Source organism: Asterias rubens, chromosome 13 (assembly GCF_902459465.1).
Source record: "Asterias rubens chromosome 13, eAstRub1.3, whole genome shotgun sequence".
In the NCBI taxonomy this organism is placed as follows: domain Eukaryota; kingdom Metazoa; phylum Echinodermata; class Asteroidea; order Forcipulatida; family Asteriidae; genus Asterias; species Asterias rubens.
The window spans coordinates 4918983-4943857 of NC_047074.1; the positions used below are offsets into that span (position 1 = coordinate 4918983).

At 39.9% G+C, this 24875-nt stretch overlaps 1 protein-coding gene across 7 annotated transcripts in view; it reads left to right on the top strand.

The window, feature by feature from the left end:
- The window catches only part of LOC117298332 (guanine nucleotide exchange factor DBS-like), a 95210-nt gene that overhangs the window by 41074 nt on the left and 29261 nt on the right, over positions 1-24875 (top strand). For 6 of the 7 annotated variants that reach the window (XM_033781521.1, XM_033781523.1, XM_033781517.1 and 3 more), the window contains 7 exons: positions 4543-4811; positions 5085-5199; positions 6051-6170; positions 7699-7890; positions 9121-9312; positions 11651-11665; positions 19131-19373. In XM_033781521.1, the coding sequence (XP_033637412.1) occupies positions 4543-4811; positions 5085-5199; positions 6051-6170; positions 7699-7890; positions 9121-9312; positions 11651-11665; positions 19131-19373 (1146 nt within the window). The remainder of the gene's footprint in view (positions 1-4542; positions 4812-5084; positions 5200-6050; positions 6171-7698; positions 7891-9120; positions 9313-11650; positions 11666-19130; positions 19374-24875) is intronic. The other variant, XM_033781519.1, reaches the window with a different exon arrangement.

Genomic DNA, 24875 nt, shown 5'->3' on the forward strand with positions numbered 1-24875 from the left:
TTTGTTATTTTATGCATATGTTGAGATACACCAACTGTGAAGACTAGTCTTTGACAATTACCAATAGTGTCCACTGCCTTTAAAATATTGTTGCTGTTGGTGCACGTTTAAAACTGGTTTAATTGACTCATAAACTTTGGTGTAATCCCTGGCTATGCAGCAGTTATAGGTTGGGTGGCTTCTGACTGGCACCCCTGAACAAAGATATTGACAAAATAGGGCTAGTTATTTTTTTACACATGTAGCTCAGTTGGTAGAGCAAGTGCACGTAATTTTTTATTTAATATTAAACTATTTCTCTGACGTCACTCTATTGTTGAAAGTGTAGATTATTTTTACGAATCTACACTTAACTAACAAATCTACACTTAGTGTAACATAATCTACAGTTGAGTGTAGATTCATTACAACAGTTCAGCTTGAAAATTACTGTCTATCCAAACTGAAAGGTAGCATGCAACAAAACATTGGCTGTAGCAGAACACATGTTATCTTTAAATTTACAAAAACATTTTCCAGTTAAGAAAAATCACTTAGTAACACAATTTATTGTTAGCTGAGCAAACTGAGTTGCTGCAAGCACTAAAGAATGCCTCTATACAGTTGTAAAATATTTATAAAATGCGACCAACCGTCGTTTGTTAACGTACACGAAATTAGATAGACTAACTCGTGTTGTTACTATTGAGAAACCCAATTCATTGAAACTGTTATATAACCAATGGGGGAAATAGTTTAAGTCAGAGAATAGACTCTAAAGTGCAGATTCGTGAATACAATGTACTCGCCTTCGGTTCGTACGTTCTGTTCATGAATCTACACTTTCTCGTCCATTCTCCTTAACTTAACCCGGAGGTTACAGGTTCAGCTTCGCTGAGTTATTTTCATCTTACATGTTTTTTTTTTCCTTACAGCCCCTTACTGAGAGTGGCTTTAGCATTGTTTGTGGCAAACTCAAATTGTAAATTGTTAACAAAATATTTAATGTATATTTGGTTTGCGGTAACACCATGTGTGTATCTACTTGCCAGGTAAAGTTGTTCTTAGGGAACTGTCTTGCTTTATTCTACTGCCGTGGAGTAGATAATCGGAGGTTCGGGAGACTTCTCAGTTCTGAAAAGAACTGTCCTGCTTATTAACTATTACCAGGGCGGATGGTATAGAGACCAATTTCCGAACTGACTACGCGGCAGTACAGTTAATAACGATCCTATAAGCTAAAGTAGTAGTCCAGTCTAATTTCTATACCATCCGCCCTGGTAATAGTTAATAAGCATGACAGTTCTTTTCAGAACTGAGAAGTTTCCAAACCTCCGAGTATCTACTCCACGGCAGTAGAATAAAGCAAGACAGTTCCCTAAGAACAACTCTACCTGGCAAGTAGATACACACATGGTGTTACCGCAAACCAAATATACATTGATACCTCACCATGCAATGCCTCAAATCCAATATAAAATATTTAATGGTCACAAATGTGATCCTCAAAGGGTGTGTGAAACGTTCAATTTATCTTTGTCACTTATAACTAGAATGATAATCTGGTGACAAACATCTTAAGACCTTTGCCCACCTGCCTTGTTGTTTTATTAAATGTTTCCGAGAATGTTTTTCGTCAGGGTGGTGTTTTTCTCATGATCAGGAAGTTGAAAAGGCCTCAACCAATCAGGGACTGACAAAAACCATAAGCTGCAATTTCCTCAGGGGATTATTGTATGCGCCATAAAGGATTGCAGTACGCTCTCTGTCATTGGTTGAACCACAATCAGTGGTAACCCATGGGGATGCCTTCACAGTGTGCAGAGGTGCATGTTATACCAACCATTAATTGAGCCAATCAGTGCTTGGCTACTAAAACAATTAAAGTGAGGGCCAAATTGTTGTGAAGTGTTTACTACTTGAAGCTAGTAACTCAAATGTTATCCCTTTAACAGAGTGCAGTAACGCGTGCGGTACCACCCATCACTTAAAAAATAAAAAAATAAGTGAAGGGCAAAACAGCTGAAAGAATATGAGCTATTACAAGATAAGGAGATTATTTTCTTGGTGGTGACGATAAGTTTCGTTGGTACAAGAAAAATTCCTCGGGTGTCACATTTAGGGATTTTTTTCTCAACTACTTTTAAATTCATTGGGATGAGTTCATCACAGGTTAGTGTCATGTTTTTGGACAGTCCATATTATGCAGAGGGCTCATTTACAGCCGTGGGTGGCTGACGGTCATCAGTTTCTTGGCTGCGGCCAAAAGGCTACAGCGATTGTTGGAAATTTTCTTCCGTTTGGAAAGGACTTTGTTTTGTTTAAGAGTTCTTCAACTGAAGTTGTACTTCCAGATTGTTCCATGGCTAAGAGCAAGTTTGAGTGTGCACCATGGTTAACTAAAGGTTGACTATTTTGACTCAAACCCAGGCTTGTTGACCATAGGTTGACTACTGTGGTCAACCAGTTGGGACCAGCCTCATGACCATGGAGCAAGTTCGAGTGTGCACCATGGTTAACTAAAGGTTGACTATTTTGACTCAAACCCAGGCTTGTTGACCATAGGTTGACTACTGTGGTCAACCAGTTGGGACCAGCCTCATGACCATGGAGCAAGTTCGAGTGTGCACCGTGGTTAACTAAAGGTTGACTATTTTGACTCAAACCCGGGCTTGTTGACCATAGGTTGACTACTGTGGTCAACCAGTTGGGACCAGTCTCATGACCATGGAGCAAGTTCGAGTGTGCACCGTGGTTAACTAAAGGTTGACTATTTTGACTCAAACCCGGGCTTGTTGACCATAGGTTGACGACTGTGGTCAACCAGTTGGGACCAGCCTCATGACCATGGAGCAAGTTCGAGTGTGCACCGTGGTTAACTAAAGGTTGACTATTTTGACTCAAACCCGGGCTTGTTGACCATAGGTTGACTACTGTGGTCAACCAGTTGGGACCAGCCTCATGACCATGGAGCAAGTTCGAGTGTGCACCGTGGTTAACTAAAGGTTGACTATTTTGACTCAAACCCGGGCTTGTTGACCATAGGTTGACTACTGTGGTCAACCAGTTGGGACCAGCCTCATGACCATGGAGCAAGTTTGAGTGTGCACCGTGGTTAACTAAAGGTTGACTATTTTGACTCAAACCCGGGCTTGTTGACCATAGGTTGACTACTGTGGTCAACCAGTTGGGACCAGCCTCATGACCATGGAGCAAGTTCGAGTGTGCACCGTGGTTAACTAAAGGTTGACTATTTTGACTCAAACCCGGGCTTGTTGACCATAGGTTGACTACTGTGGTCAACCAGTTGGGACCAGCCTCATGACCATGGAGCAAGTTCGAGTGTGCACCGTGGTTAACTAAAGGTTGACTATTTTGACTCAAACCCGGGCTTGTTGACCATAGGTTGACTACTGTGGTCAACCAGTTGGGACCAGCCTCATGACCATGGAGCAAGTTCGAGTGTGCACCGTGGTTAACTAAAGGTTGACTATTTTGACTTGAATCCAGGATGGTAGACCCTAGGTTGACGACTGTGGTGATCATTGGTTGACTAGTGTGGTCAACTAATTGGAAGCATGATTAGTAGTTTCTTTATTATTTCCAATCTGGTGTCTCTGTGTTTTCCATTCCTGTGTTCGGGTTTTATGTCTGGTTTTGGTCTGAGTAGAGTGGCGCAAGGGTCCGCTCTGCGACATCGCATGACCATGGTTTCTTTACTGGTCTCTTCACTGGTTTCTTCACTGGCTTGCTCCATGCTAGCATGTGTAAAGTGCAGAAGGGAACCAGTGACACAATAGCGAAAAAAGCAGAAGGCAATGGAAGTGTTGAATAATGTGGTACCGTTGGTTGACTAGGCTTCCAAACAAGTCGTTCGAGTGAGTACGCCACTGCGCATGTACTTTGCTGATCAGCATTCGACTGAAATGTACGCACTTTAACTTGCTCTAAGTCACATGTTATTATTATTATTATTATTATTATTATTATTATTATTATTATTATTATTATTATTATTATTATTATTATTATTATTATTATTATTATTATTATTATTATTATTATTATTTTGCCTAGACCGATCGTCAAGTTTGTGTGTAATAATGTCATTCCTCAAAGGACATAATCTGCAACTTCAATGGTTTGCCTGTTTTGGTGGATTCGTTTTTGCATGGAGCAAATGTACATGCTATAGTTTCAGCCAGGCATAAAAATCTTATCAGAGTTTGAAGGTTTTGCCTTGTTTTAATTTTGATATGTTCAGTATTCTGTGTTCCAGTGGTAGACTGCAGTGTCACTTGCAATCAAAAGGTTGTGGGTTCAAATCCCCAAGCTAGCTGATTTCACAATGACTAGAATACGTATTGTTGTCTAGTTACTGGATAGACGTCATAGACATTAAACCAAAGTCTGTATGAGAGAGACTGGCTGTTGCCAGTTTGGTGTTTATATCCCCCTGTGGGAGTTTGCCGAGTTTCCTTGATGGGAAGATCATCTAAACAAACAAACAAACAAACAATAATTGTTGAATATTAATCACTGTGACATTTCTCTGTATTTCAGGCAATCGAAAGGTTCGCAAACAACTGCCGGGAGCGCTCGACCGCAGTCCAGGTTCTCACGGATGAATTCACCCAGACTGAGCTGCCGAATGATGTGGAGGCGGCCAACACTCTTCTGATGGATCATCGGAAGAAACGGATGGATCTTAAAGATGATCTCCAGAGTGCCATGAAGTACGGACAGACGCTCCTCCGATGTCTGAGACGCCCTCTGGATGAGAGTCCGGAACAGAACCCTCACAAAGTAGCGACTCTTTGCGGAATCGAAAGGTGCAATGACTTGTAAATAGTCGAATAGTTTCCGTTTTCATCATCATCATACTTTTATTTCATTGCTGTCCTTACATTTCTTATTAGTAATACACAGTAAGGGCCGAGTCACACTGCAGCGATAACAAAAACAATTAGGATAACGCAAAGAGAACGCATTCTATTGGTTGAATTGCTCCACGCAGAATATGCCCACGCAGCTTAATACAGAGCAATGTGAGTTTTGGAGAGGCCTGAAGGAAATATAACTGTGTTTCTCTCTTTTTAATTAAGACTCTTGATTCAAATGGAGGAGACGGAGCAGAAATTTGAAGAGATGTGGGGAGGACATGAAGAGAAACTTGTGCAATGTCTGAAACTCAGGAAGTTTGAGGAAGATTTTAAAGAAGTAAGTCCATGTTCCCTTATAGGTATCTTTAACCAGATCACTTTGGAGAACACCTCAAGTGGCCCAATTTCATAGAGATGCTTAAGCAAAACAAATAGCCGAGCACTACTAAATTATGCTAAGCACAATATGATAACCAGCGGAAGTAGCATTTCAAATTGCACCATTTATGACTGTCAAAACCTATAACTGTTTTTGTTGTATTGGCCATTGGTTGGTCACTGGCAAAGGGTCAATACAATTATGGAGACGGTCGCCAAAACAGAGCAAAGATAATATTCATACTACAGGGATGTGATTCCTCTGTTTTAAGATCAATTTCTTAAAGAAATGGAAATATATCCATATAATATCTCAGATTGCAGAGTAGGGCTTTTCAAACTAATGATAAATATTAATAATTGGGCTTCATGCTCGCAAGTTTTGGAGCTCGCCTGTTTTCACGTTTTGCGCGCAGAGTTCACTTTTTTTTTCTCAACAGCTTGTCGCATCCCTGGGGCCGATTTCATAAAGACCTAAAATTGATCTTAACTGCAAATCAATCGTAGTTGCTAAGTAAAGTGTGATGTCACAATGTAAATCACTATGGTGATAATAACAATTTGTCTTGCGATGAATTTGATTGCTTTGTGAAATCGGCTCCAGATACTAACATAATAATAATAATATCGAAGTCTTATATAGTGCATGTATCTACCAAACAAGGTACGCAAGGCGCTGAGAATGTATACAAACTTTCAGAAAGATAGGTTATTGCAGTGATGGATTCTGAGACCCATTTATTTAGCACCTTATAACAGGTGCAATCATTAAACTTTGATTTTGTTTGTTTGCTTGTTATTGATTTACAGGCAATAGTTTTACTGGAGAATCTTTTAGAGAAGTTAGCCACCGCTACAGACCGTGGAAGCTCCATGCTTCAAGTGGAGAGTCTGATTAAAACTCACAACGATTTCACTGCAGACAGTCAGGTGAGTTGGCCTGCTTTGTAAAGTGTGTCGTAGTTCCACTGTAGGCCATGCCTAATAATAATAAAGACTTGTAATGCACACATATCCACCCTGCTGGGTGTTCAAGGCGCAGAAGGCGCCTTGCCTTGCAACTGATGAGAAACCCTCCGTATTGATAGCATAAACCCCTGGTAGGGATGAATTAAAACAAAATTTGCTGATTGGCTCCTTAGGGGACTACTTTGCGTGTACGCTTGTTGAAAAACTTTTGAGCGCTTGTATGGCGCTTGTAGGACACTTAGTACGCCCGTGTCACAATGCAAGTATTTTGACGCGATTCCATTTCAGATGAATCATGTTTTTACACAGTCACCCTAAACTGCATACAGTTATGTACATATCACAAGATCAAAGAAGAATGAGAGGGGACCAGTTTGCTCTTTGACTTGATACCTCTTTTGGGCGTTACCATACTTGATCGGGCTCGTAGAGTGGATCGGCCACAGGCCTAATTAAAATGTGGCAGATTCTAGAACATGGGTTGAGAGAGGCAACTTGTGGTTAAGGACACATGTGCATAGACCTTTTCGCAAATACCGGGGCGCGCGTGTAAAGCTTGGAATTAGGTGCATTGTGGTCTAGCTGGTATCCAAATTTGATCCATATATATCCCACAATGCACCTCATTCAACAGTCTGCGCTTGCGCATTGGTATTTGCGATAAGGTCTACGACCAAGATTAAAACCCACGCTCTGTTGTACATGCCATTAGATCTTGAGTCCTGTTGTCTGATGTGCTATCTGGATCACTCGTCCAGGTTTCATTTATTCTACACCAATAATAATAATTTGGGGGGCTAATCGTCCTTACTCGCAGCTAAGAGCTGAATTGCGAAGGACGCGGCTACAACGTGTTCGAGAAGCAGGCATGCAAGGGCGCATTCAGCTGCCAGCCACATCAACCCATTATGACCACGGAGCACAGCCAAGATCTACGCACAACTCAACTCACATATGGCCCCGACCGGGAATCGAACCGGGGTCACCTTGGTGAGAGGCGAGCGCTTTACGCACAAGCCAACCGTGCCACCCAATGTGATTTAGTTTTGCACTGTACCAATGAATGAGCATTTAGTCTCAGAACTGTACAAGTCCTGCGGACAAGTGGGGTGTTGGGTTCGAATCCCACCTGGTGTTCCTGAATATTTCGTGCTGTTACAAACAAGTAAATAAATAATTACAACGTTTATAGAGCGCTAAATACGGAAGTTTCTAAGCGCTATAACCAGATTGACATAACAGATGGGTTTTAAGTAGAGTTTTGAAAGTGTCCAATGAATTGGAGCTGCTTGAATGTGGGTAGGTAACTTGTTCCAAAGGAACTATGAGTGAAAAGGCGCGATCGCCATAGCATGTCATGGTGCGATGTCCCGGTGAAAGCTGGAAATGAGCGATTGATGAAGAGCTTATGTCCGAAATTGATGTGGGCTAAACCGAATCACCTGATCACTAGTCAAATTGTTGTAATTTTATTCCCCTGGTGATACAGGGTTCCATCGAAAACGCACAAAAACTTCACGAGATTGGGATTGATTTGATAGAGACGGACGGCTACGGGGTGGACAGTATTAAACCAAAGTGTGCTGAGCTGAAGAAACAAACAGCGGATCTAACGCAACTTCTGGAGAATCGGAGAGTGACGCTGGAACGATCGAGGGAACTCCATGAAAGGATCGATAAAGTGAGTAGGATCACAATAAACAAAAAAATGTTCTCTAGCCTCACCTTAAAACGGTGTAAATTGCCACCGTGTTTGATACCCTTCTAGAGCAAATGTGACATTTCAAATATTATAGGCTGAAAATTTGTGTAAGTAGAATTCGCAGTTCATTTCTGAACTCTGATGATATTGAACAACAAAACACTGAATTTTACTAGCTGACGCCATAAGTGTGGAGTACTGTTATAGTTTTGTGCAAGGACTCAAATGTCACAACCAGGATTGGAACTCACACCAGATGCCTTGGCCACAGGGCCCAATGGGAGACTTTCTGGGACGATAGAGGGCAGCAGACTTACCGGGTAAATCCATTGTTCTCAGAATTATGCGCATGTTCAGAACTACGTAAACAATGGAAATTTACCCGGTATGTCTGCTGCCACCTAGTGTTGGAAAGTCTCCTATTTCATGGCTCTGCTAACTGCCGAATTCTGCACTAATGACCATCGTTCTCCGCTTACACAGCAAGCGCCGAGTTTCTGTGCCAGCTGTGTGAGCGACATTGCCTAGCAATGTGAAGTACATGTAGGAAAGCTTAGATCCAAAATTACCAGCTAACCCGTGAAATATGCTTGACGTAAGCACGGAATTCCCAGCTTTTGTAAGGCGACGATTCTTTGCTTACGGTAAGCAGAGCCATGGAATTGGGCCCTGATCTTGAATGCACCAGACTGCTTGGCCGCCACATGCCATCTTCTTGTAAGCAGTCAAGAAGCCGATCAACATTATGACTTGTAGCCTAGGCTCAGGAAGATTTTCATTTTTGCATAAGTTCATCTTGCATTTGCCTTTTGAATACCAGTCTTCTCAATTGATGGTGCTGTGATGTATCGTATCAAATCCACAAAATAACAAACCTGTGAAAATTTGAACTCAGTGGTCTTCAAAGTTGCGAGATAATACTAAAAATGGAAGAAAAAACACCCTTGTAAAAACAAAGTTGTTTGCTTTCAGATGCTTGATTTCAGGACCTCAAAATCGAATTCTGAGGTCTCAAAATCAAATTCACGGGAAATTACTTCCTTCTAAAAAGCGTTGTCACTTTAGAGGAAGCCGTTTCTCACAATGTTTTATACTATCAACCTCTCCCCATTACTCGTTACCAAGTAAGGTTTAATGCTAATAATTATTTTGAGTAATTACAATAGTTTCCACTGCCTTTAAATTAATTTTTTCTTCTTCTTTCAAAAGGCTCAAATGTGGTGCACAGATGGAATGAAACTCCTCGCCTCTCAAGAAATGGACAAATGCCAGTCAAAAGAGGGCGCCGATCAGTACTTAAGAGCAATTAAAAGTTGCCTCGCCGGGGCCAAGGAGCTGAAACTCAGCGACCCTAAAGAGTTCCGCTCCATGTTTTCAGACATACTCACGTCGGAAATCAAGGTAGGTTAAGTCATCGTTGTTGTATTCCAATACCCCCCCAACCCCCACGGTAAAGGTTCAAGTGGCAAGACCAGAAGGACTTTATTTTTAAACCATGAAGCTGTGACTAATCAGCATTTGACGTTTTTAGACCATTGGAACAAAGGACACACAGATTTAAAAACACGGGATGTGAACTGAGGTGATTTTTTACAGATAGAGGGCGCTTGCCTGTTTTCAGCATATTAATAGATTTACAACATGTAATGGATGCTGAATTTACATCGGGATTAAGAATATTATTTTGGTTTTACCCTTACACAGATGTGTGTTAGCACTGTATGCACATAGCCCTGGAGGTCTTTTTTAGTATTGTACTACAGTGAGGTCCTGGATATCAGGGTACATTTCTGGGGCGGAATGTTTTCAAAGCTTCATAACTCAAATCTTACCTGCAAGAAACCACTAAATTCAACAGATTCACATTCGATGGCAGCATACATTTTTCTGCGGTGGGTTTTGATCGTCATATATTCTTCACAAATTTGTCATTTTCATGAAATAATGCAGCGCCCACTGTTAAGGAATTCCCATGTTTGTTCGTACTCTCACAGTCTGCCGTGTGTACGCAAGACGCGCAAATCTTGCGTTGCGTTTGCGTGTTAACACTGTGCAGTCAAGATATGGTTGGTGACCAATAATTCATGCGTCTTGCATCTTGCGTCTTGCACGCGAATGTATACGCATACGCATGGCAGCAGACAACACTGTGAGAAAACGATCAATACGCCGGGAATTTTTTAACGTTGGAAGCTGCATTATTTCACGAAAATGACGGATTTGTGAGGAAAATATGAGGACCAAAACCCACCGCCGAAAAATGTATGCCGCCATGGAATGTGAATCTGTTGCAATTAGTGGCTAGTTGCAGGTAAGATTTGAGTTATGAAGCTTTGAAAATTTTCCGCCCCAGAAAGGGGCCTTAACAGTTAGGGTGAGATTCGAACCTACGACAGTTGCAATTCTAGAGCAACTACCATCGAAAGTTTGAACATTCAAGTTTGAACAGTAATTTTGACAGGGTTCTCCAGTGAAATATTTTTTGGGTGCCGAAGGAAAGTTGACTGGAATGTGATTTGAACCTGTACCACACATAAGTCCATGTACCAGTGCCAACTGAATGTCAATTTTCTTTGGGGGCAGCTCATGACAGATCACTGCATCTCAAAAATACTACTCAAAACTACTCACGACAGATTAATCAAACTTATCTATAACTACTCTTTATGACATCTCAAAACACTCATTTGCGAGACCCACACACGACAACTCACCCCAATTTACACGGTCTTGCAGAACACGCAGAAAACTGATGCAACTCGACACCATATTCGAATACAAATTATTACCACCAACAGTACTCAAAACAAACTGTTGCACCTTACAACTCATAGATACTCACATAACTCACTGATACTCAAGCAACTCACATATACTCAAACAACTCACATATACTCAAACAACTCACAGATACTCAATGCTACTTAAGGAAACTTAAAGACAAATTATCACAACTTACAGTACAAATGAACAAGAACTTCTCAACACTACTCAAGACAAACCGTTAAAGCTTACAACTCACAGGGACACTCATGCAACTCACAGATACTCAACGCTACTCAAGGTGACTCAAAGACAAATGATTACAACTTACAGTACAAAGATACAAGAACTACTCAACACTACTCAAGACAAACCGTTAAAGCTTACAACTCACAGGGACACTCATGCAACTCACAGATACTCAACGCTACTCAAGGCAACTCAAAGACAAATGATTACAACTTACAGTAAAAAGATACAAGAACTACTCAACACTACTCAAGACAAACCGTTAAATCTTACAACTCACAGGGACACTCTTGCAACTCACAGATACTCAACGCTACTTAAGGTAACTCAAAGACAAGTTACTATAACTAACTACAAATATACAAGGAATACTCAACACTACTCAAGACAAACCGTTAAAGCTTACAACTCACAGGATTCTCATGCAACTCACAGATACTCAACAATACTCAACCCAGACAATTTATCAAAACTTGTACTGTACAAATATACTCGAATCACTCATCACTACTCAAGACAAACCGTTTCAACTTACAACTCGCAAATACTCGTGGAACTCACAGAAACTCACAACATTCATTTGAAATACTCGCAAACAGCAGACACCGATTGTTTCTTATGTTTGATTGGTACCCTATTTTGGTGTTTTGTATGACATATTCTGTGCATGATTTGTTGTTCACATATTTTGGGGTCGTTTGTTGTGTTGTACGCACGTCACCTTCAGGAGCCTGATTATGAGGTTTGTAGGATTCAAAATGTCACCCTTTTTTCCTTTTTGAGTTTGTAATTAACTGCCACGGGAATGAGTATGATTTCACAGCCTTTTTTTATGCATAACTGCAAGCAATAGAGGGCGCTTTTCAGACAGTTGAAACATGAGAGATTTTGGAATACTTTTGTGTCTTGATTTGCATGTTCGGTACCCTGACTGGTAAAGTGGCAATCTCCATGTTGAAATTCAAATACTTCAGACTAGAAACATACAAGCAGAGAATCCAATTCAGGACATTGGTAAGATTTTTATCTGTTTTCGGCCTTTTTCCAAAATCCTGTGTTTGACTTTGGTTTCATCACAGGCTCCAGGTTAAAGTGTCCAATTTAAAAACTTCAGCTTCAGTTCTGCCGTAGTTTGTCCATCATTTCCAGACTCTATGCCAAAGTTCAATATTAACAAAATTGTAGACTGTGCCTTGAATGCCAATTCCACGGTTTCTAAAATGACCTATGATTCTCAACTTAAATCAAAACACCCTCAGTTGAAGTTATACAGCGCCCTCTATTGGCAGTATGTAATCATATCCAGAAAGTGCATCCGCATGGTGACCGGTTTTCAGTTCACTTTTTTTTCCTAGTTGGTAACCCATGCCCTGTACATTAGGCACTGGCATCCCTGCTGTCCCTTCAACAACCCACCGAATCCCCGCCTCCCTGGTTCCCTTTCGGCTTAACGTAGAATGGAACAGGGTGCCCGTCCCCCCCCCCTATATTTTATTTGGAATGGTTTTAAGTTTACTAACAGGCATCCCCTCCCCCCTTAACCCAACCCAACGCTAACCCCCGGCCCATGGATTGTGTTTCATTTTCCGCACCTATTGGCTCCGTCTGGAACACTTAGCCAAACACATCATTGGGGTTTATAGATGTTGAAGTTATTTGGTCAAAAGCCTTTAATAAATTCATCGTTTGTCTAATCCCTACCCAACTACTACATTGGGATTAATTAATTTTTGAAGTTATTTTGTCAAAAGCTTTGAATAAATTTATCAATTGACTAATCTAAACTGAATTATAAAATTGGGAAGTATAAATATTTGAATTGTTTTATCAAAATGTTTAATTTCATCACTTGACTAATCTGTACTCAATTATTACAGTTGAATTAATAGATTTTGAAGTTACTTTGTGAAAAGTTTTTAGTTTAATCACTTGACTAATCTTTACTCAATTATTATTTGAGCAACTAACCTGAATTTGTTAATATATACATACATAAAGGTAAGCAGTTACTTATTTGTGCTTACAAAAAAGTTGTTTGAGATTTACAATTTTCCATAATCCATGCAAAACAGGTTCAAAATTATGTAGTTGTTAACCTATTGTCTTTTTAATTTTTTTAATTTTTGGGGTTTCTTTCGTGGGGAATAAAGTAGTGACTTGGTCTTAAATGTCCGTTTAAAACCGGCAGGGTCGTGGTTGTTCGATAAAGGGTTTGATAAAGGCCCTCGCCTTCGGATTGGGCCTTTATCCCACATCCACAACCCTGCCGGTTTTAACCGGACATTAAAGACTGAGTCACTACTCTTTTATTCCCATTCATAAATGCCCTTTTGTGAAAAAGGGTAATGAAATTCAAAAATTTGTAAAACAAATCAAGAAAATTTTCAATTGCTGTCTTGGCCCCCATTCGCGAGGGGTCAAAATTGCATTGACGCTCAACGGTTGTGCATATGCGCGGGTGCTAATCGTTGTTTTTAGTTTACATAGAGTACAGGCGTATTGAATGCTCTTACCTGTAAAATAACACCACGTGGTAAGCGCCGCGTCATGCCTATGTTTAAACACTTTTTAGTGTGTTTATATCATCCGTTTAAACACCCCCTGGTGATGCCCTCTCGACCAATCACAATGGATAAACTGTCCCGGGTATTTATGAATAAATATTCAACTTGACAAATAATTTTGCCAATTTTTAGTTTTAAAAGTAACTTCTCTTCAAATAGGTCATATGTCACTGTAAGTGTTTCCCTTCCAAATAGAGCCAAACAGCGTTTACAAGAACATAAGGTTTTTATGCCCGCCCAATAAGATTAGCACGGATGAGAAATTTAAGATTTTTACGATCTGAATTCAGATTTGTATCTGAATTAAAACTTGGTGATAAAAAGTAGCTGTTATTTTCTCCTCAATATAAGTTAATCCGCTCTTTGACTGATTTCTCTAGTGTTGAGGATCCTGTTTCCGGAAGCTCTTTGAAATCTATAATTCTGGGGGTTACCAAAGGGTGGAAATGCCACCATTTCAAAAGACAAAAAATTTTGATTAAAGTTTCAGACTTTTTTTGTTTGGAGTGACTGACTCTATGCATGACCCCTGCATTAGTTACACAGAAGCTTCCGTGACAAAAAAAAATCATATATAAAAATGATATTCTAAAACAAACAATATAAGTATTGTAAGTGTGAAGCACCATGAGTAGGGAACACTCACCACAGTGCCTTGCCCATCTTTTATGGTCGGCCAACAAAGAGCGTCACGGTTCAGTGACGTGGGAAGAAAAAAAAGGAAGGCTAAGGATAAATTCTATTCTTCAAATCCATCAATGCATAAAGTTTAAATAAAATGTAGACCGTGGTTTTACAAGCTGTGACCACTGTTGAATCGAATTCGAATCATTCATTCACACAATATGTTCTTGGCTGGGAAAAATCTAATGTGAATATAAAGAGGCACAAACATGGGATTGTTTTATCGGACGTTTCTTCGGTGAGTTTCTACTTAAGTTGATAAAGTTGTAAAGCTAACTAGCTCTTAACTTCTGGAAATTTCTTGAGCAAAAAGTAAAATTATTTGTGACGAACCTTAATTTTGTAAGGAGTGTGAGTAACATCACTTTCCCCGCATTAACCTTGTGCAAAAAATAGCACACTTTATAATTTGAAGTAGGTTTTTTTCTTTCTTGGTAAATTTTATAAAGGTAGTGGACACTATTGGTAATTACTCAAAATAGTTATTGGCATAAAACCTTTCTTGGTGATGAGTAATGGGGAAAGGTTGATGGTTTAAAACATCGTGAGAAACGGCTCCCTCTGAAGTGCCATAGTTTTCGAGAAAGAAGTAATTTTCCACGAATTTGATTTCGAGACGTCAGATTTAGAACTTGAGGTCTCGAAATCAACTATCTAAACGCACACAACCTCGTGTGACAAGGGTGTTTTTTCTTTCATTATTATCTCGCAACTTCGACGACCGATTGAGCTCAAATTTTCACAGGTTTGTTATTTTATGCATATGTTGAGATACACCAACTGTGAAGGCTAGGCTTGGACAATTACCAATAGTGTCCAGTGTCTTTAAAAGTCGGAATTAAGCTGCTGATGAGACCAATACCACTCCCAAAAGACTTGATACATGGTTGTGTCTGCAAGTTTACTGTACTAATTTTTTTCATGATCCAAAACTTCAAACATAAATTCCCAATGTGGTGTTCATTTGCTTTGAATATGGCATACAACTTTTCAGCTGATCAGCTGATTTCCTCTTTTTCTTTGCAAAACAGTGCCATAGAAAACTGAAAAACACTGTACAAAATTAAGGTTTGATCGACCATTTGCCTTTTTTTTTTGCAATTGGAAAGTTGCATGTCTGTACAATTATACCCATCCAATCTGGCAAGGTGGTACGCACATACGTGAACAAGTATACATCGTCAGAAACATTAGGAACAGTGACATGTAGTTTTTAATTTCACTTTTTAGACTAATTATGAGAAACTTGGTACTGCAAGCATTTTATAGCTGGCCTTGTATTACTGAAAATGAAGGACTGTTGTTTGAAAGTGTTGAGGTAACCCAACACTATAAGCTTTAGACTCTAATCAAATTAGTATAATTGGGTTTATACCAAGTACCAGTGAATCCAGTAAGGGATTTGTTGGCAATTTTGGATTTGTTACCAGCCAGTCCTGTTTGACATGAACCACCTGTAAAATTAGTTCAAGTGAAAGTGAGAAAATGTTGCAACAAAAACATTGCCCATTGACACCAACTTCCATATGACAATTCATTTTGTTTTTCTTGTGAAGTGAAAGAGTTAAAAGAAAATCCGTTTACTCAACGATATCCCGTTTTTAAATGATTAGTACAGGCCTGAGTAGGATTTTAAACTTTGCATGGTGGAAAAACGATAAAGAAAGGTTTGCGGTAACACCATGTAATGACTATCTCTAATGAGTTGGCGTGGTTCTGAAAAGAACCGTTGGTTTCAACTCGACGTTTTAATCAGTATGCTCTGATCTACTTCTGGAGAAAGCTGTACCTGTATGCTAATTTTTTGAAAGAGCAAGGGCACCAAGGCATTTTGTGGGCGAAGAGTACTTTATGAGGGAATTGTTTTGTTTTTTACTGGAGCATTTCAAGAGCACCGAGGCAATGACCAGGAGGCATGGAGGCAATCGCCTTCATTGCCTCCATGAAGTATCAGGCCTGTTGGTACACTGTACATGTAATACTCAGGAAGTTAACAACCATAAAAACTGACTTTATTAGATGCACTGAAGCTGTTGATAGTATACAAATATTGAGTGGCTCAGAGTGGAATGGGAGGAATATTATCGCAAGGTAAAGTTTGGACTGTTCCATTTTACGAGGGGAAGCCAAGTGAAATGGAACAGTCCAAGTTTTACCGAGCGATAATTATAGTCCTTCCAGTCCACGAATTAAAGCCACTCAATATTTGTTTTATATAACTGACATATAGATCCTTGTCATTTGATGTATTTTAAAAGTATAACATTAACTTTCTCCAGAAGACGATCAGAGCATACTGATCGAAACGTCGAGTTATACCAACGGTTCTTTTCAGAACCACCTCAACTCATTTAGAGATTATTACATGGTGTTACCGCAAACTCTTCTATATAACATTATGAAAAATCACACAAATTACTGACGACCAAAAATCATATAGCGCCGTGTAGCGGCAACAATGCGCAAATCGGATCACAACCTTTTGCACAGGTGCTCCTTTGTTTTAGCAGCGTCGCGGCGGCGCTGTACTGCTCAAAAACACTGGGAACAAGGAATGGGAAATGCTATACCCCATGGACGAATAGGTCTTTTTGATCGCCGGTGCGGATGGGAGTAATAGTTCCACCAACCAAATGACAAGGATCTGTATGTCAGCTATATAATATAAACTATTTTGAGAAAGGATTCCCTTCAAAGTATTATGATTTGGATAATTTGTCACCCGAAAACATTTTGAGAAAAGGTTCATGCATGAATTGTTTCTCAGATTTGTGAGCGTTGGTGTCCGTTCCCAAAAGCCTGCAGCCAGAGACGCAAGCGGTTGGTACCCGCTGTCACCATACTTAACTTTTATGGAATTGACGCTCATGTAACAATATTGCACCAGTATTTTTTTCATCAAGTAGACACTGTATTCCGCTAAAACTTTCACATGTGACTTTTATTGTTTCTTTCTCGATAATTTTGCCAATAAATTATAATGACAAAAACCAATTTATGACCCTACCTTGAACAAAATCTCTTTACTTGGCAATACCCCATATTTAAAATAATGTAGATAATGACTCTGACATATCATTTAGGAATCACAACAGAAAGGTATAGGTTACTAATAATATTAAGATAATATTTGTTTTGAATTCCAAGAGTGCATCGTCCATTTGGACGACTGAACATATTTCTCATCCTCAGGATTTAACAAACAAATAACAAAAATTCCCTTTGGAGATTTCGATATCTTTAGATAATTTGACATAAATAAACAGATGGTCCTTCCTTGTCAAATAGGAAAGAGAAAAAAAAGAGAAAAAAAAATAAATAGCTTTCAAAGAAGAACAAAATCCCCTGTTTTTTCCTTTTTTGGGGGGGGGGGGGGGGGTTGAGCAGACGTTGAAGTTAACCCTGGAACCCCGTTGTCCAAGATTTCCGACCCTGAGTGTAGTCTTCTACCCCAAGAAAGGAAACCCTTCCATCCTTCCTTAAGGTGGCTGGACAAATACAAAATATCGTTTCTTGGGCCTGGTACTTGTGTTCCCCTACCTCCCGTGTTTAATAAAACCCTTAATTTGTAAGTATGTTTTTGTTTACACAAAAAACCCTATACATAAAGCCTGTATTAAGATTAAAAACTTGCAAAGTACAGACAAATTTTGCTTAGCGGCAACAGGTAAACTTGCTTAGCAGCAACAGGTAAACAGCTAAATGTGCCTTGTTACATCTGTTGCCCTACTCATATTGTTTGTGCTTAGCACTATTTTCTGCTCAACAGCTTGGTGAAATCTGACCCTGCACTGTGAGTGCAGAGTCACAAGAGTAGGGTATCATTGTTGCTAAACGACCATCTTAGATTGACTGATGTACAAGTCAATGAGACTGAAAACGAGGCTAGGTTGCATATTAGACTGGTGCAATTTTTAGGGACAAATTGTTAAATGTCTGGGTATCAGACTGCCAGTCAGACGATAATTCTGATCAGTAGAGTGTGGGTTCCAGTCCCCAGCCGTGACACTGTGTCCTTGAGCAAGACACTTAACCATTGCTTCGTCCTTCGGATGGGACGTAAAGCCGTTGGTCCCATGTGTTGTGTAACGCATGTAAAAGAACCCAGTGCACTTATCGAAAAGAGAAGGGGTTCGCCCGGTGTTCCTGGTTGTGGCTGCTTAATGCGCCGTAGCACCTTGTAAACCCTTATAAGGTGCTAAATAATTGGGTCTCAGAATTCATCACTGCAATAACCTATCTTTCTGAAAGTTTGTATATACTCAGCGCCTTGAGTACCTTGTTTGGTAGATACGTGCGCTATATAAGACTTCGATATTATTATTATTATTATTATAATTCATGCTTGCCTGCACTCGCCCACTAATTTTTGTGTTTTGTTATTTACCAAGCATTTTTAATTTACAAGTACATCTAATTGAGATGTGTTACATACATTCTGTATTGAATTTGGTCATTTGAAAGGTCTGGGTACTTTTTGTTGGACACAAAACACAATGTCCACAGATTTACATTAAACTTACACAGTTTGAAGATAATGATAGTAGAAAGCTTCCTTTAAAATATTACTTGCTGAGGTGCTTTAGTAAAATAAGTCAGGAAAATAATTTTTTTTCTCAGAAGAAAACTATTTTAGCATATGAAACGTATTTCCAAGACATTTTCTTGCTAGTTTCTCAAAAACGACAGCACCTCAGCAAGTAATATGTTAAGATTTAAGCTTTCTACTAACTATCATTATCTTAAAACGGTGTAAGATTAATGTAAATCTGTGGACATTGTGCTTTGTTTTACAAAAAGTACCCAAATCCTTTAACACATTACTAATAGGATTTAAGGTTATTCTAAAATAAATTGTTAAGACAATAAACAAACTTCATAAGGTCAACCAAAATCATAACAATTAATCCGATTGGTCAGTTCCAAGTGTTTCTCATTCCCATTGGTCATTCCCACCAGGCTATTGTCCACGAGGCCATCACCAAAATGGAAGACGTGAAAATGATGTTTGAGAAACGGCAGGACTCCCTCCTAAAGGTCATCGCCAAATGCGAGAAGGAACGACCTGTTCAGATTGTCCCGGCGACCCCTGTCCATTCGTCACCGAGGTCACGTTCCCCGGGACTATCGCTGTTAACTGGTAATGGATCGCCCAACGATTCACGTAAACCAAAGAAAAAGGTCAAAGGTTACAACACCAAGGTGAGTCCATTTCTAGATTTCTTGATATCAGGTCTGCTCGTTCATGATTGTTCTTAGCCTAAACATCTGACGTTCAGTTTAGGCTTGTGAGTTAAAGCCAGGTTTATACTTCACGCGCAAGCGAATGTGAATTGAATTTTGGTGACGTAACAATTAATCAATACGCGCTGTTTTTTTTCCAATTGTGATGCAAGAACATTCGCTTCTACGTGAAGTACATGTATGAACCAGGCTTAAGCCAGAAAGTGGCGCTGAGCTTGCGTCAATATTCTTACAGTCACGTAGCACCGTTGATCTGGCATTCATGTCGCAGTCAAATTGTACGTAGGGCCTACACGTTTACATATTTAAATATGTAAAGTACTTATTAAGGAGTAGTAATTTATGCTAATGAGTTAGGTGTTCAGGCAACATTCGAGTATGTTTAAACTACTTGAGTAATAGTTGACTAAGTTCTGAATAGTAATTTTTGCTAATGAGTGAAGTGGTTAGTAAACCATTACGTCTTTATAGTAAGTTAGGTAAGTGGGTAAATTTTGACTGGTAATTTATGCTAATGAGTGAGGCAATTAGGCGGCCAATCAGAGTCATTGAAAGTGACACTGCTAAATCAACAGGGATAAGGAAATAAGTATGTTATTACAGTTAATAAGGAAAGTCACCAGTGACCAATCGGAGCACAGGAAACGTTTCCTTATAAATAGAACAGAGTGATAGAAAGGTCGGCTGTCACAGAAAGTAGAACATTTTAGGTGAGGGATCAAAACAATCGGTGAACAGCTCTCCTCTCGCTGTGAGGGAACTGTGAGAGAACTGTTGAGGGAACTGTGAGGAGATTAGGGTTCGAGGAAGGACTGAGCTTTAGCAGGGAATACTCATGAAGCCGTCATGGTTGGACCGAGGCTAGATATGATCCGTAAGCTTTCCGTGCGACGCCGCTCCATGCCGGCTGAGGTGCACATTGGAGAGTGCAGCTTTAATGAGACTGTGAGTCTTTCCATTTCCCGCTTCTTTGTGTAGAGACAGCGTAGTTAATTAGGATTGTGGATTGCTCTGTAATGAAAGCACTGGACGATTACCAAGAAGCAGTTCATCACAATAAGTGAAATTGGAATACATGTATAGGTGTCTAGTTGGGTGCCCAATTTCATTGAAGTTGTTGTAGCAGAGAACCGTGCTAGGCAAAGCTCTGACATGTACGAGGCACCACCAATTTGGAACGGTGTGAGAGAATGGCATTTAGTGCGGTAACCTGTTTGTTAGCTAAGCAACATTTCTTTTGAGTTTGTGTTTCGTAGCTTTATGAAATTGGGTCCAGGATTTTCACGAAGGGTTAACATTTATTTTAAGATGATATGCCAGCGCTGCCATAGTGATTAATATTATGACACCACACTTTGCTTAGCGGTAGCACTCTACACTACTGCTAAAAAAAAAAACACTAAATATCGAAAACACAGGCTGTGATGTCAACATCCGCATACGCATTCACATTAGAATGAACCAGGCTTAAAGGCTGTGTCTGACATCCCTTGGTGCCAAGTTTGCATCTTTCAAGATCATTGGAAACCAGGGAAATGTACCAACAAATCCTGAATCTGAAAAAATATTAAGCGTCTGTGTCCTATATTCAGCTCACCTACTGGCATCATTGGATATTGGAAGCAGAAGTGCTACATTTTTCAGCATTCCACTCCACTTGTAAAATAACTTATAGTATCAGTTGCTACTTGAAAAGTTATTGTTTCCTCCTCAGTATACATGTACATGTAATAGTATTCAGTGTGCATACATGTACAACATGTTCAGTGTGAATAGTTTCAGGTTTGGCTGGTCTGTTTTAAAGGAACACGTTGCCTTGGATCGGTCGAGTTGGTCTTTGAAAAGCGTTTGTAACCGTTTGTGTCAAAATGCATATGGTTTATAAAGATGATATAAAAGTAGAATACAATGATGGTAAATTTCCATTGTTTACGTAGTTCTGAGCATGCGCATAATTCTGAGAACAATGGATTTACCCGGTAAGTCTGCTGCCCTCTATCGTCCCAGAAAGTCTCCCATTGAAATTGAGCTCAAATTTTCACAGGCTTGTTATTTTGAGCTTATGTTGGGATACACTAAGACTGGTCTTTGACAATTACAAAAGGTGTACCTTCCCTTTAAAGTTTAAATGTCAATCTGTGGACACTTTTATTTTGTCACACAAAAGGTACTCAAGCCCTTTAAAGTTTTGTGGGTCCTACAAGACAGATAGGATCAGCGGTTTGGTTTTGTGTGTCCTGGTACTTGAGTGTGAGAACTGTTTGTTGTCATAATGGGACGAGTGTGAAATGATACATGGTTCTTTTATGGTTTGAACTCATGATGTACATTGTTCAACTTCCTGGTTCCATCTAAAGTGGGAAATAATAGCAGTTAAAAACAAATATTATGTTAATGAATGATCATACTTGGTGGTATATGGATTAAGAATTTGATAGTGGGGCGGCTGGCTAATGGTAAAACCAATTTTCTTGGGGCTTCATACATGAATTTTTACAGATTGACTTTAGCCAGAAAAAGATGCATTCGTGCAGTGTAAGTAGAAATAATTATTTGGTTAAAATATAGATTTGATGTATGTTCAGATTGGAAGTAGTACATCAAACAACATGTATTTATTTGTAGTTGTTATGTTTTTGTGATGTTAACAATGTGGTTGATTATAGTGCAATGTCATCCATTTATGCTGTTAATTGTTTGGTAATTTCTCAAAGTATTAGCATAGAAACTTACTTGGTAATGAGCAACGGAGAGCTGTTGATAGTATGAAACATTGTGAGAAACAGCTCCCTCTGAAGTAACCTAGTTTTTGAGAAAGAGATGATTTCTCACTAAAATATTTGAATTAAATTTGAGACCTCAGCTGAGTTCTCAAATTCAAGACATTGGACACTTTTGGTAATTACTCAAAATAATTGTCAGCATAAAAACTTACTCGGTAACAAGCAATGGAGAGCTGTTGATAGTATAAAACATTGTTAGAAATGGCTCCTGCTGAAGTAACATGTATAGTTTTTGAGAAAGAAGTATATTTCTCGCTTAAATATTTGAATTAAATTCGAGACCCCAGCTGAGGTCTCGAATTCAAGGCATCTGACATGTCTGAAAGCACACAACTTGTGCAACACGGGTGTTTTTTCTTCCACTATTCTCTCGCAACTTCGACGACAAATTGAGTTCAAATTTTCACTGGTTTGTTATTTTATGCATGTTGAGATACACCAAGTGAAAAGACTGTTCTTTGACAATTACCAAAGGTGTCTAGTGTCTTTAACTTCAATACTGCGGATTGAGATCTCAATTTGTCTCAACATTTGGACTGGCCTGCTCTAGTAGAATAAATAGCAAGGCAAGTTCTCATAGAACAAATCTACTCAGCAAAGTACATGTACGCACTTCTGACTTTTTTTTGCTGGCTGCTTTGTTGATTAGTTGTCATTATTTTGTTCTTCATTTGTTAACTTTTTGTTTTGTTTTACTAACATATTTCCATAGTCCACTTTTCCTGATCACCAACTGTACGTCCCTCCGCCACATCAGGTAGTACTAGTCCACACACTCAAAAATATAGGAATGAATTTACTCCTCTTTTTAAGCGGTGCTGCCAAAAAAAGGTCTCTAGTCATTAAGGGGTGCTGGGTGGTTGCCATGGTGATCTGTTACTTCCTACTAATTTCTGAACTTATTCCCTGGTGATGGTCTTTAAAAACAAATTGAAAAAATTGAACGCCCTGGTGTGGTTCCAAAACAGGAAAGGCGAATCCCCATCTCCCCCTAATATGCATAAATAAGTGACAAAAAAGACGAAGGCAACAATTTGTTCATGGACCAATTTTATTCTCCCTTTGTATTTTCTCTCTTCCATTTTGTGTGTGTTTTGCATGTAGGAGTATCACCCGGAATAGCATCCCTTTGCGCTTGCACTTCTCATTCCAGTTGGTGGTTTACCAAGAAATCCCTCCGCATGACACTGCATGACTAATATAATAATGGGATTAATAACAGAGTCATTGTCACCCAAACTATCCCAATTGGGGATATTGTTACCCTAATCGGAACCATTTGTCCCAAACAGGTTATCTAAATGTGGATGTTTCTCATTGAGAAAAGAGCCCCAATTGGGGTCTACAACTCTACATGAACATGTACATTTACCCCAATCGGACACCTTGCTCCAATCGGACACCTTGCTCCAATCGGACACCTTGCTCCAATCGGATACCTTGTTCCAATCTGACTGTTGCAATCGGACACCTTGTTCCAATCGGACACCTTGTTCCAATCGGACACCTTGTTCCAATCGGACACCTTGTTCCAATTGGACACCTTGTTCCAATCGGACAACTTGTTCCAGTCAGACACGTTGTTCCAATCGGACACCTTGTTCCAATCGGACACCTTGTTCCAATCGGACACCTTGTTCCAATCGGACACCTTGCTCCAATCGGACACCTTGTTCCAATCCGACTGTTGCAATCGGACACCTTGTTCCAATCGGACACCTTGTTCCAATCGGACACCTTGTTCCAATCGGACACCTTGTTCCAATCGGACACCTTGTTCCAATCGGACACCTTGTTCCAATTGGACACCTTGTTCCAATCGGACAACTTGTTCCAGTGGGACACCTTGTTCCAATCGGACAACTTGTTCCAATTGGACACCTTGTTCCAATCGGACACCTTGTTCTAATCGAACATCTTGTTCCAATCGGACACCTTGTTCCAATCGGACATCTTGTTCCAATCGGACACCTTGTTCCAATCGGACACCTTGTTCCAATCAGACACCTTTGTTCCAATCGGACATCTCGTTCCAATCGGACACCTTGTTCCAATCGGACACCTTGTTCCAATCGGACACCTTGTTCCAATCGGACACCTTGTTCCAATCGGACACCTTGTTCCAATCGGACACCTTTGTTCCAATCGGACATCTCGTTCCAATCGGACATCTTGTTCCAATCGGACACCTTGTTCCAATCAGACACCTTGTTCCAATCGGACACCTTGTTCCAATCGGACACCTTGTTCCAATCGGACACCTTGTTCCAATCGGACACCTTGTTCCAATCGGACACCTTGTTCCAATCGGACACCTTGTTCCAATTGGACACCTTGTTCCAATCGGACAACTTGTTCCAGTGGGACACCTTGTTCCAATCGGACAACTTGTTCCAATTGGACACCTTGTTCCAATCGGACACCTTGTTCTAATCGAACATCTTGTTCCAATCGGACACCTTGTTCCAATCGGACATCTTGTTCCAATCGGACACCTTGTTCCAATCGGACACCTTGTTCCAATCAGACACCTTTGTTCCAATCGGACATCTCGTTCCAATCGGACACCTTGTTCCAATCGGACACCTTGTTCCAATCGGACACCTTGTTCCAATCGGACACCTTGTTCCAATCGGACACCTTTGTTCCAATCGGACATCTCGTTCCAATCGGACAT